This window comes from Lontra canadensis, unplaced genomic scaffold, assembly GCF_010015895.1.
Source record: "Lontra canadensis isolate GAN:19392208 unplaced genomic scaffold, GSC_riverotter_1.0 scaffold57, whole genome shotgun sequence".
Lineage (NCBI taxonomy): Eukaryota > Metazoa > Chordata > Mammalia > Carnivora > Mustelidae > Lontra > Lontra canadensis.
The window spans coordinates 4,792,283-4,811,076 of NW_022631051.1; the positions used below are offsets into that span (position 1 = coordinate 4,792,283).

Consider the following 18,794-nt stretch of genomic DNA (forward strand, 5'->3'; position numbering starts at 1 on the left):
AAATATCTCTCACTTCCCATGAACTAGAGAACTCATCTGAACACAATAGAGCCCATCCTTGAATGGCTTTCACTTATGCTTTTCATTGCCTTTTTTTTTTTTTTTTTTCCCATTGCACTCTAGTCCTCCCTGACCTTTCTTGTTGTTGCTGTTCCTTCCAGGCTTGATGGTGGTCAGAATGGCCCCTGCATACATTTTCTTCTCAGCAGAGGTCCGTGTAAGCCAACTATTGTGAGGGAAATGGAATGTATTATTGGTCTGATACTGAAATTTCAAGACCTTACATTTTAAATGCTTTAGTCTCACAAGGGGATGACTGCTGAGAATAACCTTCTTGCCTATTGCAGGAACATCTGTAAGGCGCAGTCAAAGCAGCCTCCGGCTCCCACCCAGCCACAAACTGCAGAAATCAGACAGCAGAGCTGTGGGTCACTGCGGCTTTGGGTCATTATGGCTGTGGGTCACTGCCATTGGTCCCTGGAGCAAGGGAGGTTTTTCAGAGTCCATTGTCTGCTATTATACATTCCTTGTCTCGGGAGTTGTTTGTCCAGCCTGGGAGCAATCCCCAGTGACCTGTTACTGTCCTCATGGTAATGGCGTTTGCCACACCAGCTTTTGGGAGACTGACATCAGAGGCAGAGGAACACTGAACTCCAAATCTCAGCCCTGTGAGGGCGTGGGTGCCAGGGGTAATGGCCTTGCGTCCCAGACATGTGTCTATAGGCTTCGAGTGGCCAGGGTCTCTCGGATCCCACCAGGAACTGCCAAAATCAAAGGGAGTGGCCATTGGGATCCTCAAAGACTACCCTGCCCTGGCCTCTGGCACGCTTCTTTGATTTTGTTAGACCTAGATCTCTGAGTCATAATGTATCCGTGTCTCAGGAAATAATTTGAAATATGTTATTCAGTATAATTTGACTAATTTCAAAGAGAAAAGAAAAACAGGATTGACCAATGTTGGCCCTAAAAACCTTAAATTGGGGTGCCTTCCTTTTTCTTTTTCAAACAAGATTTGAATAGCATTGTTGAAAATAACTTGCATCATTAGTCCAGAAGACAAGACTCTCTAGATCCTGTCCCTGGGCAGTTTTCTCGGTGAACTGCAACTGTGACCAGGTCAGGGAGAAAGTCACACGGTGTGTCAGCAAGGGCTACTCTCAAATATGGAGGCACAGTACCCCGCGCAGGGGGCGGCGGGGGGGCATGTGGGAAGGGCAGAAGAGACGAGGAAGACCACAGCAAATCTGCACCAGGGGAGATGGGGACTCAGGACCCTCGCCTTGCGTGGTGTTTTTTTTTCTTTTTTTCCCTCTGGGATCAGCTTAGAATAATCTTTGCATTCAAATTCATTTTCAGATCTTAACCCAAGCTGTTTTAGTTCTTCTGGGTAACTGTCCTAATTTTAGCTTTGAAAAGAACAATGACCCAATTCATTTTTCTATCCCAGTCTTTTCTTTTTTTGTCTAACTTTTCTATCCTAATTGTTTTTTTGGTCTATTCCAATCTTTTTTTTATGTCAGCAGACAAGAAAATTATCAAGACTGCCATTTATATCATCAACCAAGTGAGCCCCTGATGCTTATAAATGCCCTTTGTTTTCAAGATAACCCATACGTAGTTAGGTAAACATTAAAAACTACAGCAAAAACAGCTCTGTCATCTTAACTGCCTCAGCTCCTTGGCCAGCTGGTGTAGCCGTGTTCCTCGCCATTCAATGCGTGAAGTTCCTTCTAAGTCAGAGAGAAATGGGATCCCTGGATTCAAATTGCTGGTATATAAAGTTAGACTAGTCAGTAGATTCAAAACAAACAAAACTTGGGTTTTCTTCGTTACATCTGCATATGAGACCTCCTGAGAGGATGGAAGGTGGAGCCAGATGTTCCCGATGCTGTGGGTGTGGGGTTCTGATATGCAGACACACCCAGACCTCACCTCACCCCAGCCCAATTAAAGCAGTGTTTTGGGTTAGGATCTCAGAATTTTTATTTTATTTTATTTTATTTTATTTTATTTTATTTTATTTAAATTCAATTAAGTAACAGTGTATTATTAGTTTCAGAGGTAGAGGCCTGTGATTCATCAGTCTCATATAATACCCAGTGCTCATTACATCACATGCCCTCCTTAATGTCCATCACCCAGTTACCCCATCCCACCACCCACCTCCTTTCCAGCAACCCTCAGTTTGTTTCCTAGAGTTTAAGAGTCTCTTACGGTTTGTCCCCCTCTCTGATTTAATCTTATTTTATCTTCCCCTCCCTTCTCCTATGATCCTCTGTTTTGTTTCTTAAATTCCACATACAAGTGAAATCAGATGGTGTTTGTCTTTCTCTGACTGACTTATTTCGCTTAGCATATGCAAGCTGGTACACCACTCTGGAAAAGAGTTAAAAATATTGATACAGCCCAGCAATTGCACTACTAGGTATTTACCCAAAGGATACAAACATAGTGATTCAGGGGCCTCTGGGTGGCTCAGTCAGTTAAGTGGCTGCCTTCGGCTCAGGTCATGATCCCAGGGTCCTGGTATTGACCCCCATATCAGGCTCCCTGCTCAGTGGAGAGCCTGCTTCTCCCTCTCTCTCTGCCTGTTGCTCTGCCTACTTGTGCTCTATCTCTCTGTCAAATAAATGGATAAAATCTTTTTAAAAAAAGTAGTGTTTCAAAGGGGCACCTGCACCTCAATGTTTATAGCAGCAATGCCCACAATAGCCAAACTATGGAAAGAACCTAGATGTCCATTAACAGATGAGTGGCTAAAGAAGATGTGGTGTATATATACAATGGACTATTACTCAGCCATCAAAAAGAATGCTATCTTGCCATTTGCAGCAATGTGGGTGGAACAAGGGGATCTCAGAATTTTTTAAAAAGCTACACAATAATTGTAATATGCAACCAGAGTTGAGAACCATGGCCCTCGGTAGAGAACAGTTACTGGAGACCAGGGTGGCATTCTGGTTACCTAGGGAAATAAGCTGAGCTGAGATTCAAAGCCTTGAGTCCAAGAAACAGAGGAGTAACTTACTTAATGGTTGGAAGCAGTTCCGTCATAGCGCTCTGAGGCCTGCATGATGGTCACTGTCATTCTGAAGAGACCTTTGCAAAAGATGCTCCCCCTTCAATGAATTGGCAAGTAGTAAAACCAACATGCTTTCCAGCTTCTACTGATAATCTCCAAAATATCCATCGAGGAGGGGATTTATACAAATATGATATATTAATATTTTTAATACTTAGACATATTTTAATAATAAATAATACAGTTTATAAGTAGGCATACAGACTAATTCATTTATTCATTGAGCTCCTGCCACGTCCCAGGTAGTCTATAAGGTGCCACAGAAAGCGTAATAAACTGTAACAGCTGTGTTTCCCTCTAGGGAAAACTGAAATGAAGTAAACACAAGGGAGTCTAAAACTCAGACAGTGTAAGTGAGCTGCTGGTGGGAACTTGCCCGGAGCCTGGAATGTCTCTGGGGTGACTCCTGTCAGGCACTGAAGGGAGAAGTATCTTCTCTTCCTCAGGCACACACCTTCCATGATCCTGGAGTATCTAATTCATCCCCTATAGCCATTGTCATCAGAACTGTTTCTGGAACTTTCAGAGTAGGTGGCACAGCTCTGTGGATCTAGTGAAGGAAGCAGAAAGTGTCTGGGCCACCCCTTTGTTTGGGGGTTATGCTAGGAAGACTATCTGTTTACACAAAGATAGACTCGGGGCATTTTTTTTTCTTGTGAATAAGTGACAGGCTGTTCAGTACACAGTGAATATTCCTATCCACAAGCTAGAAAGGTAGTGATGGAGAAGATCCAATGTTTACCTGTCCCCTCCGTAACCTTCGATTGAAGTCATTGAGATCTTCAGCCCATACATCAGGAGAATGGCACGAACACACCAAGGGACATGGGCAGAAATGGCAGACCCAGCTTCATGAGAGGTCCCATAAAGGGACGAGCAGCAGAGAGATCAGGAGGTGGAGTCAGTTTTCTTGGGAAAGGTGAGAGTGGGGTCAGAGCAGCAAGGTGGAATGATAGAAGCTTCCATTGTGGACAGAAGGGAAGGAGGTTCTGATGGTAAAGCAGGAAAAGAAGAATTACACAAGAACCAGTGGATAATTGGTCAAGAGGAACAGAAGGTGACTGAAGGGGGCCCATGGCTGTGCTACCGGGCGTCCAAACCTTAGCCGAGGAGGGACCTCTCATAAATACCTTTAAACACACCTTGTGTTTGTTCTAATGCTCCACTGTTTACAAAACACCTGAGTATGTGTTAACTCCAGGGATCCTCAGAATAACCCTGAGAAAGGTTATTGAGATCAGTATGTAGATAAAGAAAGATGGTGACACTGAAGCTCACAGTGGCTGAGTTGTCCAAGATCACACAGCCAGTTAAGAGGCAGGGGCACATCTCAAACCCAAATATCGGAGCTTCAAATCCAGTCATCTGCAATGCCAAGATCCTACGGTACGATTGGGTCCTGGTTCCGGCATGTGCCTGAACAGTCGTGTGATTCCACATGTACCATGGGACTCTCGTACCTTTGAAGTTATACTCCTCTCATTTCCTTGCATTTCTGCTTGTCTTTTTTTTTTTTTTTTAAGATTTTATTTACTTATTTGGGAGAGAATGAGTGAGAGAGAGCATGAGAGAGGAGAAGGTCAGAGGGAGAAGCAGACTCCCCAAGGAGCTGGGAGCCTGATGCGGGACGAGATCCTGGAAGTCTGGGATCATGACCTGAGCCAAAGGCAGTTGCCTAACCAACTGAGCCACCCAGGCGCCCCATTTCTGCTTGTCTTATAAAGACTTCTACTGTGACACTTACACTCTCAAATATGCACGAGCATAAGGTAGAGATTAGGATTTTTACAAATCTGGATTCAAAGAAATTTTGTATTCCAACTTCCTGTACGTAGTATCTATAGAAGTAGCATTTTGTGATGCCTCTCTCCCCTTTTTCTTCCCAGTCCGTAAGAACGGCTTTTGAATGCTCAATCCCAAGAGCTGAGCCCAAGCTGCTGATCATGTTCAGGGACAGGAAGTACAACTGCTTAAAAGTCTAACTTCTCTCTCACTTTTGGAAGTTAGGTGGAAAAATAAGTGGGGGGAGGTTAATCTGACAGCACAGAAAAAGAAAAATATTAGAAACAAGAAAAGGCCATTTTTCCTATAGAGGCTCATTTCATTCTATCTACCATTTCCCTGGGATATCTGCCAGTGGTTAGCAGGAAGAGTAATGCTATCCATTTTTTAAAATTTCACTCTTGAGTATTATGGAGATAAATAGCTAAATGATGGAGAAATAACTTTCTTTCACAGCAGTAGTTCAAGAGGGGTAGAAAGAGCTCGAATGCAGATATGTTTGACGACATGAGAAAATTCAACCATGAATGAAAAATTCAGTATTTCTATAGGTGCTATTTCAGAAAGAGTCCCCATTTGCATCCACACTAGAAAGGAGAACCACATCCACCCGTAAAAGTGAGGGGACTGTCAGTGGGTATGCATCAGTTTATTTGTAAGCCCCAGAAATTTTCCAGTTGCAAACTAGCAAAATTAAAAAAAAAAAAAGCCTGTGTTCTGTTTTGCTGCAGGCCCAATGCAAGAGACCATCTATGACTTCTGGAGGATGGTGTGGCATGAAAACACCGCAAGCATCATCATGGTCACCAACCTCGTGGAAGTGGGAAGGGTGAGTCGGCTCTCCACCTACTTGGCTGTGTGTTCCTTGCTCAGTTGGTAACACAAAGTAAGGCAAATAGGGGCTTTCGAAGTATCGTGTGTGCTCCAGAAATCATGAACTACTGCACCACCTCCTCTGGCTTGCTGCACTCGCTTATAAATTATCAGTAAACATAGACTGAATTGCTTTCATTTGTTGCGATAGCAACAGACAGGAAAGGCACTCAAGATTTAAAAGCAGTTGTTATCTGGCTATATTGAGCACACAAAAACACCTCTCAGCACGAACACTTGTTGGGTGTCAAAACTCAATGGGCGTTGCATTGCATGCGACTGCGTTCCCTCACTTGGGAAAATTGTCTCCAGAAACGGTGTACAGCACTGGGTGTTGTCATTGCTGGGCATTCCCGCATCTCCTCTGGTTTCCTTTTTCCTTTCTTGGCCCTCTGTTTCTTAACCTGTAAAACAGAGATCACCCTCTGCTCCCAAAGTCTTGTGTCACTTTATCGGGAGGGACTGGTCATGAGAGCTAGTTTTGTTTAACTAGGAAATGCTTACATAGTTATGACCTTGGAAGTGGTAGGATTATTTCCAAAGTGGAATTCAAAAATGATAAAATACACAGGGTGCAGTGGCTTGATTTTATAGTAGGGTTCATGGCTCTGCTCAATTCAAGAAGCCATTATTCTTAGAGAAGTTTGACCTTGTGAGATTGACCCTCAGCAGCAAGGGCAGTCTGGAGATTAGCCTAGAAGCAAAATGGGGGCAGACACCATCCAGGGGTTGTTTCTTAACGATTCTCAGTCAGCCTTAAAAAATGAGGAAATCCTGCCATTTACAACAATGTGGATGAATCTGGAGGACGTCATGCTTAGTGAAGTAAGCCAGTCACAGATGATTCTACTTACATGAATTTTCCAAAATAGTCAGATACGTAGAAGCTGAGAATACTGTGGTGGTTGCCAAGGCCTGGGAGGAGGGAGAAATGCGGAGTCGATGTTCAGTGGGTACAAAGTTTCATTTACACTAGATGAATAAGTTCTGGAGATCTGCTGGTGGAAAATAGTTAACAATATGCTTTTGTGCACTTAATTTGTTAGGAGGGTACATCTCATGTTAAGTGTTCTTACAAAAAAATGAAACAACAAAGGGACACAGGAAACTTGGGTGGGGGGGGTTGGATATATCTATTACGTTGATTATAGTAGTGCCATCAGGACGTCCGCATGTGTCCAGACTCACCAAGTATACACATGAAACACTGTATGTTGTAATTATTTATCAATTATACGTCAATAAAATGGTTTCCAGAAAAGGATTTTCAGAAGTATCTAGAGGTACAACTCAAGAAGGGAGACATTAAGAAATGGGAGATATTTACAATTTTAGCAAAAATAACAAACTAAATAATCCGAAAACCCTCCTCCTACGAACATCTAGAAATTCTAGATAAAATATAAATATGTGTTTTAATATATTTGTATATAATATATGTGTAAATCACATGTAACTGTAAATATTTATGTTAAAAGTGTTTAGCTTAGCTGTCAAAAAAGGAGAATACTAGAAACCAAAAGAATGAGGACCAGACAGAGAGAGGACACAGCTGCTGTTCTCTAGAAGCTGGGCAGGTGGGGAGGGTCAGTCCTGGAGGCAGTGGCGGGGTGGCCCTCCACCTTCGCAATCTTGGATCTTGGGTTTTACAGCCCACTGAGAAAGGAGATAGGCCTGTGCAGGATTAGGAATTTGAAATGAGGCTGCCACAGGAAACCTAAGCCTGTAAAAGATAGACACTCAGAGAAAGGACTATCTGGGGAGGTAGAGGGAGGTAGAAGGGGGAAAGCCAGCCGGGCACCAGGCCTGGGAAGTGAAAAGGAGGCAGAGCAGTCTTCACTGAGGATTTGGGTGAAAAAGCACTTCCACCAACCCATGGGTCAAAGTAAAATGCCCTGATGTAAATCAGAACATAGTTCGAACCATGAATAAAGGAAGTATCAGAGAGTAAACTTATAGGATGCAAATCAGATAGTACCTAAAAGGATGTATATGTTTTTAAATGTTGTTAGAAAAGGAGAAAGACTGAGCATCTAACTCAAGAAGATATGTGAAGAACAGAATACAACTAAAGAAAACAGGAAATAATGAAGAGAAGAGCAGATAATTGTCAAATAAAAAGCAAAGAAACAATAATAAAAAATCAACAGAATCACAAAGGCTTTGTGAAGAGATTCATGAAATAGACATATGGCAATCTGAAGTAAAAAATAGAAAACCAAAAGTTCTCAATATTTGGAAGAGGATAAAGATTCTTTTATCATAATAGATAATATGAAAAACTAACAGTAAGTTTGAAAATTGACACAAATTAGGTAAGTTTCTTAACAAATATGATCTTCCAAGACTTACTCAAACAGAAACAGAAATTCTGAATAGATGTTAATTAAGAAGTGAATTATGGTTGAAAATGACCCATGGAAAAGCACCAGTCCCAGACATATTTACAGATGTATCCCACTAAATATTCAAGGAATGGAGCCTCCAGATCTTATAAAAAAAAAAATTGAGGAGAAGAGCAGAAGCAAGACTGCTCCCCCACTTTATTTTGGGAAACTAGTGTAACCTTGACATCAAAACCAGACAAGGACATAGGACAATAGAAACTTATGGGTCCCATAAACTGGGCAGAGAGAAATAGACCAGCAGGTCAAAAGAGCCTGGATGTTGACTATGGTCATGCGTGGAGAAAGCATGAGCTTCGCGATCAGTTGAGTTGGGAAATTTGGTTATTCATGCAGACAAAAAAGAAAAAAAATCATTAAAAATCCAAAAATGAATGCCAAATAAAGACTGAAATATAGCTTTAAATTAAGCTTTTAAACTATAAATTAAGCTTTAAAACTTTTAGAAGAAAATATGAAGGAAAATATTTCTGACCTTTTTAAAAAAAAAAGTTTCAAAGATACCAAATATTTAATATGCTAAGAAAAGAATGGGGACATTTGACCTTATTAAAATGGAAAACTTTCTGTATGATTAAAGAAATAAAGTCCTAAGACAATGGGGTAGATACCAGGAGACCAATACATGAAGTATAAAAACTTACAAAGCAATATTTTATATCCTGAAAGTACAAAAATCTGTTTCTCGTCTTTCAGTTCCCTCTGCTGGGAACCAGAGCAGGGGAGCTGGCTTAGGGACTAGGTGGCAGGTGCTCACCAGATACCTGGCCTAGAAGGAGCCACCGAACCTTTCTGCCACCCGCCTTTCACCTGGGCTATGGGGATGTCGTGGCACCTGCTTCATAGGGTTCTTGTGAACATTAAGTGAATTTCTATGCATCAGGTGGTTAGAGAAGTTCCCAGCCCATTCTGAGAACTTCATAAATACAGGTATTAGTGTCACCCTTATCTTTCCACCAACAAACCTAAAAACCTACAGTGATGTCTGTAATTACCTTTTCCACCCCATTCTTTTGCTATGAAAGCAGTAATGACTCCTGCAAAAAAAAAAAAAAAAAATGTTCAACGTCACCAAAATTTTTGGTCTCTGCCTTCTGGGCACTCAGTAGCTGCCCAGTGAAATAAATGAAGGAGATTTCTTCCAACTTAGCATCAGCAATTAACCTATGCAAGGGTTATGTGAAAGAGCTAAGGCAAAATTGTCTCTGTTTTTATGTACGTGGATTTCTTTCCCTGAAATGCACATGTGATGGATTCTCAATCCTTCATTCATTTTACAAATACCTGCTGACTTGCCCGTGTATGATAAGGAGAGAGATTTCGGGAGACTGCTGGCACAGAGCCTTATTTCCGCCATGACCATGCTCCTTAAAAGTTATTCACCACCTCGAATTGTGCACATTTGAATTTGCATTTTGAATTGCCTGGCTTTGGGAAAATACAAAATAAAGGCCACGCGGTGTTGGTCAGTTCCTTTCATCAGGACCCACCTCCTCCAGGGTGGTCAGTGTTGGTTCTTATAATGGAAGCTATTCCTTCGGACAAGTAACCATGGAAGTCCCAGCTACAAGTAGGCAGCTGAAGGGGGGAGGGTGACTAGGTTTCAGGTTTAGCCCCAAATGGAAGCCCATAGGCTTAAAGAAACTCCGTAAGTTTAGGTCTGGTAAGCTTATTTAAAAAAAAAAGAAAGAAGGAAGGAAAAAGATCCTTTCGAATCCTTGCCAGGTTTGTGGGGATGTGGTCCGCTCTGAAGAATGCTCACCTCGTTACCATCAGCAACATGGATGGGTCTGCCTTCAATTAGTAATGAATTTAATGGCATCTGTCCTTGAAATGCCTGGAGTGATTTGGGGGTTTTGACAAGAGGTCACATTCCCTCCGGGAAAACGCACTATCCTTTTTCCACGCCACTTCCCATTGTTAATGCCGCATACTTGTTTAGAGATTACCTCCCCATTTTCCATGCTTAAAAACAGCAACAACAAACCGCCGAAGAAATCAAGATGACATGGTTTTTAAGGGCAACCACTACCTAACATGTTTACTGCACATGGTGTGTCCTTCATGAATTAGGCATGAGCTAGGCGGATGCCTATTTGTTTACCCAGACTTGCTGCTGATTCATTAAGTCAGAGCTGGGAACCCGCTTTCCCCTGATTTTTGCCCTGAAGCGCTCTGCATTAGGCCGCTGTAATTGCCGGGGCTGGAGCCGCTGGGAAGCCTCCCTGTCGCAGCACCTGGTGCCTAAGACACAAGCGCTGCACTTCCCTCCAGCGGGGTCCCCAGTACATCTGCCAGGACCTGTCATTATCTAAGACTTCCTTGTCATCACCATGCATCCCCTTTCAGCCCATGTGTTCCGGGAAGGGACCCTTGTCAGTTTCCCTGGCACCTGCCGACGGCTGCGCACCTGGCATTTAAATTGCTCCGGAATGTGTTGTGATTGTTTTCCCTCTTTAATGAACCCACCTGAGGGACATTGAGCTTTTTATCCAGTCGCCTGTTTCCCAGGCATTCCCATTTACACCGTTTGTGTGGAGATTCAGAAACTCTGTTGTGTTGTTGTACTAATCCATCTGCCAAAAATCTTATAACCAAATCTGCAGGACTCCCAAAGGAGATTTTTGTGCTGGTAATTTAAGATAATGATTTCTAAACATATTTAGTCAGTTTTATGAAGACCTCATTAGAATGTGACTGTTTATTGAAAATCCAAATGAGGTCTCATAGTCATATAGGAGAATTATTTTTGAGCTGCTCTGAAGAGTTCTGATAACAGGTGATAAAGTGGTTTGGAGAGAAGAGAAGCCAAAACCAGAGACATTAACTTCAGTCAATGGAGAGGATGCATGAAACTACCAGAATGGATGCTTTAAAGATTGTTATCAACGCAAAGAGGTTGACTTGGTATTCCTTTCATATTTGTTACTAAAAGAGTAACAAAGAAAGAAGCTTAAGATGAACACAATGTCAGAATTAACTCTCTAATTCACATGCAAGGAAGGTGTATTAAGATTCCAAGTGCCCCTGTCACATACAACAAAGGACATCGGCTTCTTTTCAGAAGCCACCAGATCCAGGATCAATGGAAGAAGCAAGAGAGACACAAGATTGCCCCTTTATAAAATGTGGAAATAATGCTTGATAGGAGGAATAACCTAGGTAATGCCTAACAGTGCAAAATACCAATAATATTTGTACAAAATCTCTTGAGTTTTTCTAAGACATCATACTCATACCTGACAGGGAAGAGACAAATTCTTTTTATAGACATTATGAAAGTTTCTCTGTCTTGAACTCTCATCATTGCCTTTTATAGATCCTTTTTAATGAACTGGATATTTAAGATTGATGTTTTGTGACCTGCATAATTATAGCATTAGCCTTTGATTAATTTATACTAATTCAACAAGCATTTCTCACCATTTTGATACCAGCAGCCATTTCAGTGATCCTATTAATGAAGCTGATTCAAGCCATACCTCCCTCCATAACGTTAACACAAAACTAGGGGGAAAAAGAGAGAAGTCGGCATTCTAAACTATGATGATTCCCACCGAGGCACTGCCACACTTCACAGCACCTGCCACCAGCATGTCATCCCAGAAGAGAGGCACTCATTGGTACTGAGCTCTCAGCAATAGGAGAGGGACCCTCGATGGACCCTTCCATGCCAGCCAGCTCTTCCAGGAAGGATGACTCCCTAGCCACTGAACCTTTGAGGGTTTCTCTGCCCGAAGGTTTTCTCGGCTCCCCTCTTTAAAATGTTAGAAAACTAACCAAAGAGCCCAATTTGTTTATTCACAAATTAACCCAAAAGTAAGCTTTCTACTCCCTTTCCAGCATGACATCTCCAAAATGTAATGATATACTTACTGTATCCATGGCACAAAGAAATACAAAGATGTTTATGATGCACTTGTCCTCAAGGAACATGAAAATGGTAATAGAGAACCATTTAAGCACTGAGCTATAATACATATGAGTCACAAGGATGATAGCACCCATGCAGGGCTAATTCTGCCTGAGGAAGCATAGGAGACATCAAGGAGAACACAGCGAGGAGCTGGGTCTGTCTGGGAAAAACGGAGGCATAACCAATGTAGGAAAAACCCAGAGAAAGGGAGCAATGGCAAGATGGGAAAGAGCGAGTGGTCTGAGACAGCTGTGAGAGCTACTGGGGATGGGCAGCTAACTGAGGCTGGAAGGCTAGCTGTGGGCTCCTGAGGAAGAGGCAAAGGTAGATTTGGGGAGTGGTGGTGTCTTTTTTGTAATGGAAGGCATCAAGCTGGTAAATCACATGTTCTAATTAGTGTTGTTGCAAGACAGTTCTAGCAGCCACTACAGAAAGGGTTAGAAAGTTGACAGAAGCCATGGAGTCAGAGTAAGACTCTCCGGGAGAGATGACTTGGACTTGAGTTGTGGCAAAGGTGTTGGGAATTTAGGGAAGACACACAGTTTGGGTGTTATCTGGGATGCTAATAAGGAAAAAGAACTGAAATATGAACAAGGTTTCTACCATTATGACTTGGGTTGATGTGAAGATTATTAATAAGAAGAGTAACCCTTCTCTCTACCCCTCCCCTCCAAAAAAGAAAAAAGAAAAGCCAGATTAAGAAGAAATCAACATGATTCATTCTGGGCATGCTGAGTTTAAGATGCTGAATGAACAATGTGGGTTTTTCCAGAAAGCTATGGAGGGATACATGAGCTGAAGATATAGAGACTAACTATGAAATGTATGAATCTGAACTGAGCATCTACTATGTGCTGGGCTTTGGCCTAGACTGGGAATAGCAAGATGAAAAGATATGACTTGATCTAAGGGATAGAAAGACAGGCAGTCAAAAAAGTTACAATGCAAAGTGATAACCACTATGACGGAAACATGGCATTTGCGGGGTGGGGGGGAGGGTAAAAAAACAGAGAGAAAGAAGAGAAGAAGTGAAGACAGAGCACCAGAAATTATCTATTTAGGGGCAGACAGGAAAGAGGAGCTCAGAATGGAGACTGAAAATGGTGTACAAGAGAAATAAGTCACCTCACTATGAGATCCCCGGAATCCTGAGTAAGAGATGATAAAGCTTCAATGAGGAGAGGGTAAGCAGTGTTGACAAAAGCTGCAGAGAGGTCTGGTACCTCAGGGCCAAGGTAGGTAAACAGCAGAATGTATTGAGCACCTACTCTGTGCCACGCATTCTACTAAATGATGAGCAAGCCTTATGTCTTTTAGCTATCGTGGTCACCCTCTAAGATACATACAAAGATTTCTGTTTTCAAAGTTAGCCAATTAGGGCTAAGTGAGGTTAAATAATTTGGCCAATGGCACAGAGCTGGAATGTCTAAAATGTTTTGTTCCAAAGCCCGTGTTCTCTCCACAGTTCCACAGGTCACCCCACCACCACCGTCTTTGGTACACACCAGGTTTCGGTAGTGTGATAACCACGAATGCAGTGGCCATGGGACAGTGGCTCTGTGGGTGGTAAGGCCACTAGAGTAGCTTGTTCTTGGAGATGCAAATCAAAGGAAAGAGACAGAGCAGCACCTAGAGCTGAGCAAAGCTCAGGGTATGATCACAGTCGGGGGTGGGGCACGGGTGTGTGGGACTGAGTGTGTGGGTGGTGGTGATGGTTGGGTAGACATGAGCATAGTGGGGAGTCTGAAGAGAAGATGCAATTGCGAGCAAAGATTAAAGGTGCAAGAAAAGAAAGGGGCAAGGGGACAGGAAGGTCCCAGACAGGGTGGGAAGGCATTCCTTCAGGGAATGAGCTAGGGCTGTACGCCCGTCAGTGTGTCTAGACACAAAAGGCTGCAGCTACGAAGATAAATTAAGCATGTCCACAGGAATGGGGAAGCAAGCAAGATGACTCAAGTCTATGACAGAGGTTTCAGAATGCTGTGGTGGTTCCTACAAGGCCCCTCATCAGGCCCGGAGCTGAGGTTGGAGGGGTTTCTCTGCAGATGCCTCCCAGAGGAGGTGGTGGATGGGGCCGAGTATGGAGGAGCAGCTGGGATTCAATCAGCAAAGAAGGCAGAGGGAACCACGGGTCCCCTAAGGGAACCTGCAGAAATGTGTTCACAATGAACACGGAGCGAACGAATGCTTTATCGAGGAGAGGATATGTACACTGAAGGACTAAGTGACAGAGCAACACGGAGAAGGGGACACGGAGGAGATGCTGCAGAAGGAGCGGATGTAATCTAAAGGCAGAAAAACAGCCACTGGATGTAACAAGGAAAAGGTCTTTGGTGACCTTCTGCCTGAGTAGTTTCCAAGGGATGACCCATCAGGGTCCTTTGATGGTGTGCGACAGAAATCAGTTCAGACTAATTTAAGCGAAAGGGAAATCTCCTGCAAGAAGGTTCGGAGCTCAGCATGTTGATGAGAAGAAGAAGGCTTGCAAACAGGGGGAAAGGCAGTGTCCGGAGGGCCAGTGAGCGGAGGGACGTCACAGCCAGTCTGGTCAAGGTTCTGGTACGGAGAGAACATGTGCTCACAACTTCCGGGGTTCCAGTAATGGCGGCAGGGCATCTAACTCCTCTAGGTTGGTACATAGGCTCATCCCTTGCTGTCCAGGACCCCAAAATGACAAGCCACCCCATGGGAAAAAAGGAGCTCCCCGAGAGGAAGTCAAGAGTACATTAGGGAGGTCGAGTGACCAAATAACTTGTATTCACAAGAGACAGGGAGGGCTGAAGGCAATCTGCAGGGTCAAGGCCAGAGTAGAAAATGGGACATACAGACTGAGTTTCAACTTGGCAGAAGCTTAGCTGAGAAGGGAAGAAGGAGAAACATGGCAGCCGACAGAGGGGCATTAACAGTCAAAGGATGTTTTTGTATAGGTGGAAGACATTTGAAAATTTTATGTGTTGAAAAAGGAATCAGGAAAGAGAAATTGAACATTAGCAAGTGGACAGCCAAGGGAGATTTTCCCCCGAGGGGCAGGAGGAAGGTGCTGCAGAGTGCTGGTCTTCAGCTCAGCCTTAGGAGGGGTGACATCTTGTCCTCTGAGCCAGGAGAACAGAGACAGATGACGACGCATTTAAATAAATGGAACCAGAAGATAAACAATCACCTTGGAATCGCACCCTCTCCTGATAACTTTCGTTTTCCCCGTGATGGTACAAGCAAGGCCGTGGGCTGAAAGACTTGAGGAGGTTGGGGAAATAGGTATTTTAGGGGGGCCCAAGAACGCAGGGGAAGGGGGCTGGCCTGAGGTCGGAACTGGCATGCTCCTGTATCGGGAAGAAGGGAAGACTAGAGAAGGGAATAAGCACGACGTGGCTGGCGACAAGAAGGCAGTCCGCACGGGTATCCCAGGCCAGCCGGGAGCCAGAGTCCTCATAGAACTGACACAGGTGAACATGAGGGCGTGGAGACGTTTCTCAGGGACTAAACCAACCGGGTCTCACTGCCCGGCCTTAGTTTACGCATCCTCGAAATGAAGGGACATGGGCCCAATGAGCTCTAAAATTCTGTGTTTGCATGAAGAATATTTGTATGTTTATTGTTTATGTTCTGGCGCCGAGATCTATTTGAAAAACAGATGCGTCTGCAGCTGAGCTCTGTTTTAATGCCCGTGGCCTTGGGACCTGCCTGGCATTCACTGTGTCCGCTCTGAACACCCACAGTGGGAGGAAAGTACGGAGTCTGGATTTTCAAAAGGGAATGATTCAGGGAAAAAGACTGGAGTGTCGCCTCCTCAGGAGAGAGCTGTCCGCTCCTATTTCTTCCGCACTATGATACACGAATTTTGTAGATCTAGAGAGGAATATTTGCAGTGTGATTGGGTACCGATGGGACAGATTCTGTTGGTGTTCTATCTATATTTCATTTATGCGGACCGTAGAAGATGCTCAGTCTATAATTCATAAATTTTCTTTTCAAAATGATCTAATCGGGCTACAGCCAATTATTATCTTGAGAGAGGGTATTCTTTGCAAAAGGTCTCAGAATTGCCTGACATAATCGAGCAATCTTATTTCTGACCAGTGGTACCACCCCTGTCCCCTGTGTGCAGCAGGAAAGGGGTTTGGGGTGGGGGCTGGGGGAGTGACCCCTCCGGAGAACTCTTGCAAGCATTTAATAAAGATTATCTCTGCACACCCCATCATGGCCTGTGTAGCTGCAAGTGTGACTTTTACATCCGGAAGACTGTCTCCTGGTGCGTAGAAATAATTATTTTGCTCCCCTCAAGTCCGTCAGAGAAGCAGCGTGTTACTTAATGTCCATCAATCCAATCTGGGTAGCAAATCTATGTAATTGAAAGGTAAACTGGTATAAAGGGCCTGGGGAAACGGGCACGATTGTCAAACAAACTCATTCCACTAGGAAACACTTCATTGACTACTAAATTGGGGGACGATGTTGAAAAACGTGAGATGAAAGGAAAACAAATACTATCAGAATGAAGCAAGGAGAAAACCACAGAACTTTATTCTCCAGTCTTACTGAAGGCTTAGTATGTGCTTTAGATTACGAAGTACTGCATTTTAAGGCTTAAAGTCATGAGGTTTCTTATGTAAAATTTGATACCTACAAAGCTAACCCTAATTTCTGGAAAATTTATTCTGGATAGTGTTCCTATAAATTTGTGTTTGTGAGAGAGAGTGTGTGCATATGTGTGTGTGTCTATACCTGCGTTTTTGCGGGGGGGGTTGTTTTGTTTTTTTTTTAAAGATTTTATTTATTTATTTGACAGACATAGATCACAATTAGGCAGAGAGGCAGGCAGAGAGGGAGGAGGAAGCAGGCTCCCCACGGAGCAGAGAGCCCAATGTGGGGCTCCATCCCAGAACCCTGGGATCATGACCTGAGCCGAAGGCAGAGGCTTTAACCCACTGAGCCACCCAGGCGCCCCCATACCTGCGTTTTTTGAAAGGAGAGCTATTCCCCTCCCTCACATGGGTAACTAGACTAGACTACTCTCTCACAATTTTAACAATCCCTGCACCTCATAGAAGGTTCTTCCCAGATATACTCACCACACACACGCACGCACGCGCGCACACACACACACTCCCTTGCTCGCACATCCTTCCCTCCGTTTCAGAAATGCTCTCTGCCATGTTGGGAACAGCCAACTCTCTTTGTTCCAAGCCCAGACCCTTGTGTCTTTCTTCTGGATTCTGTATGAATTGTCACTGTGAATTAATGAACTTCCCATGGGGAGGACAGAATCAGTCTTCTATCTGCCTCACACACCTGTTTCCCTGCCGTTGTCTGCACAGAAACCTTAACCCCTCAGAGTCTTTGTTCGTCTCTCCTGTGGTTCCTCTGTTGCACGTGTAACTCCTTACCGTGCCGGTATCGGGTGACCTCTTCACCTGCTAGAGGGCAGGGCCAGGAAGACAGAAGGGAGGATCCCTGCCTTGAAGACATTTACAATCCAGTATTAGAGGCATGACACACAGTGTATGCGAGAAGGGCCAAAACACCCTTGGGTACCATTTTGCTCTCCCCCCTGCAAGAAGACAGGCCCCTTTGAGGAAAGACCAGCTTATCTCCCTGTGAATCCTGAAGGGCTGGACACATAGAAAGTGTTGAAAATTAGTCAGTAAGTGTTTTTTGAAGAAGAAGAAGAAGAGGGAATAGATAAGCTAGTGCAGGATAACTTATTTGATACAAGGGGAATCTCTGTTTGCTGCCCTCCTTCCCTGGCTGTCTTCCGTGTTGGAAGAATAGGCTGAAATCCACGGTCACCCATTTTTGTACAACGAGGTCATTGTGGGTGTGAATGGGGTTCACGGCAGTTCTGGTGGCTAGGACAGAAATAAATCTACATTTAGCCTACCTAATTAACCCTTTTGTATTCATTCTCAGCAATTCAGCCTAACTCATTATGTCCCTTAAAAAAAAAAAAAAGAAAGGCTAAATGATTTTTTTTTTTTTTTTTTCCTAATGGACGATGAGTTGTAAATTTAGCTTTGGGTCCAATTCTTCACCTGCTGGGAGTCCTCTGACGCTTTCCTATCAGCCATCTCTGATCCTCCCATCATGCCGGGTATTGTGGATCAAAGCAAATTTGCAGGTCTGCATAGCACGTGTCTCTGGGCACACGCCGTCCTGGCTCCCTGAGTAACTACGAGCGCCACGTGGGTCAGCTCTGTGGCATGCTCCGGCAGACCCCATGGAGATGATGGTCTGGGCGTGCTGGCGTTACCGGTCACCGCCTTTGAGCCCTGTCACTCGCTGTGTTGCCACAACCGACTGGCCCTGGAAAATCTCACACTCGTCTGTGTCTGGTCTTCCTGAAGAGTGCCTCCTTTCCTGGCCTGGCCTTGGACCCTCTCTCGTCTCACCCTCTTCCCATGAACTTGACTGCCCATTATCTAGGTGGTCACCTGCCTTCGTGTATGTGGGGGGTGGGGTTGGCCTGCGTGAGCAGCAGATGTCCAGGGCACCGGGGACCAGGGACTCCCAGCCTGTGAGTTTTCTAGCACAGCCCCAGTCACGTGGGTTCCTGCGTGGGCAGGAGACAGCTGTAGTTTCTTGGCAGGATAATTGGACACAATTTTGGATGATCTCAAGGCTGCAGTAGCCCTCCACCTTTGTTCTGCTCACATGAGCCCCTGAAAATTGCTTTTTTCCCCACTTTGCACACTGCGGTTATATCCTATTCTTTGGTAATTTTTTTTGAAGCCCACAGTAA

At 44.0% G+C, this 18,794-nt stretch overlaps 1 protein-coding gene across 10 annotated transcripts in view; it reads left to right on the forward strand.

Moving 5' to 3' along the window:
- The window catches only part of PTPRM (protein tyrosine phosphatase receptor type M), a 765,571-nt gene that overhangs the window by 706,499 nt on the left and 40,278 nt on the right, over positions 1-18,794 (forward strand). For all 10 annotated transcript variants that reach the window (XM_032875725.1, XM_032875726.1, XM_032875727.1 and 7 more), the window contains one exon: positions 5,596-5,693. In XM_032875725.1, the coding sequence (XP_032731616.1) occupies positions 5,596-5,693 (98 nt within the window). The remainder of the gene's footprint in view (positions 1-5,595; positions 5,694-18,794) is intronic.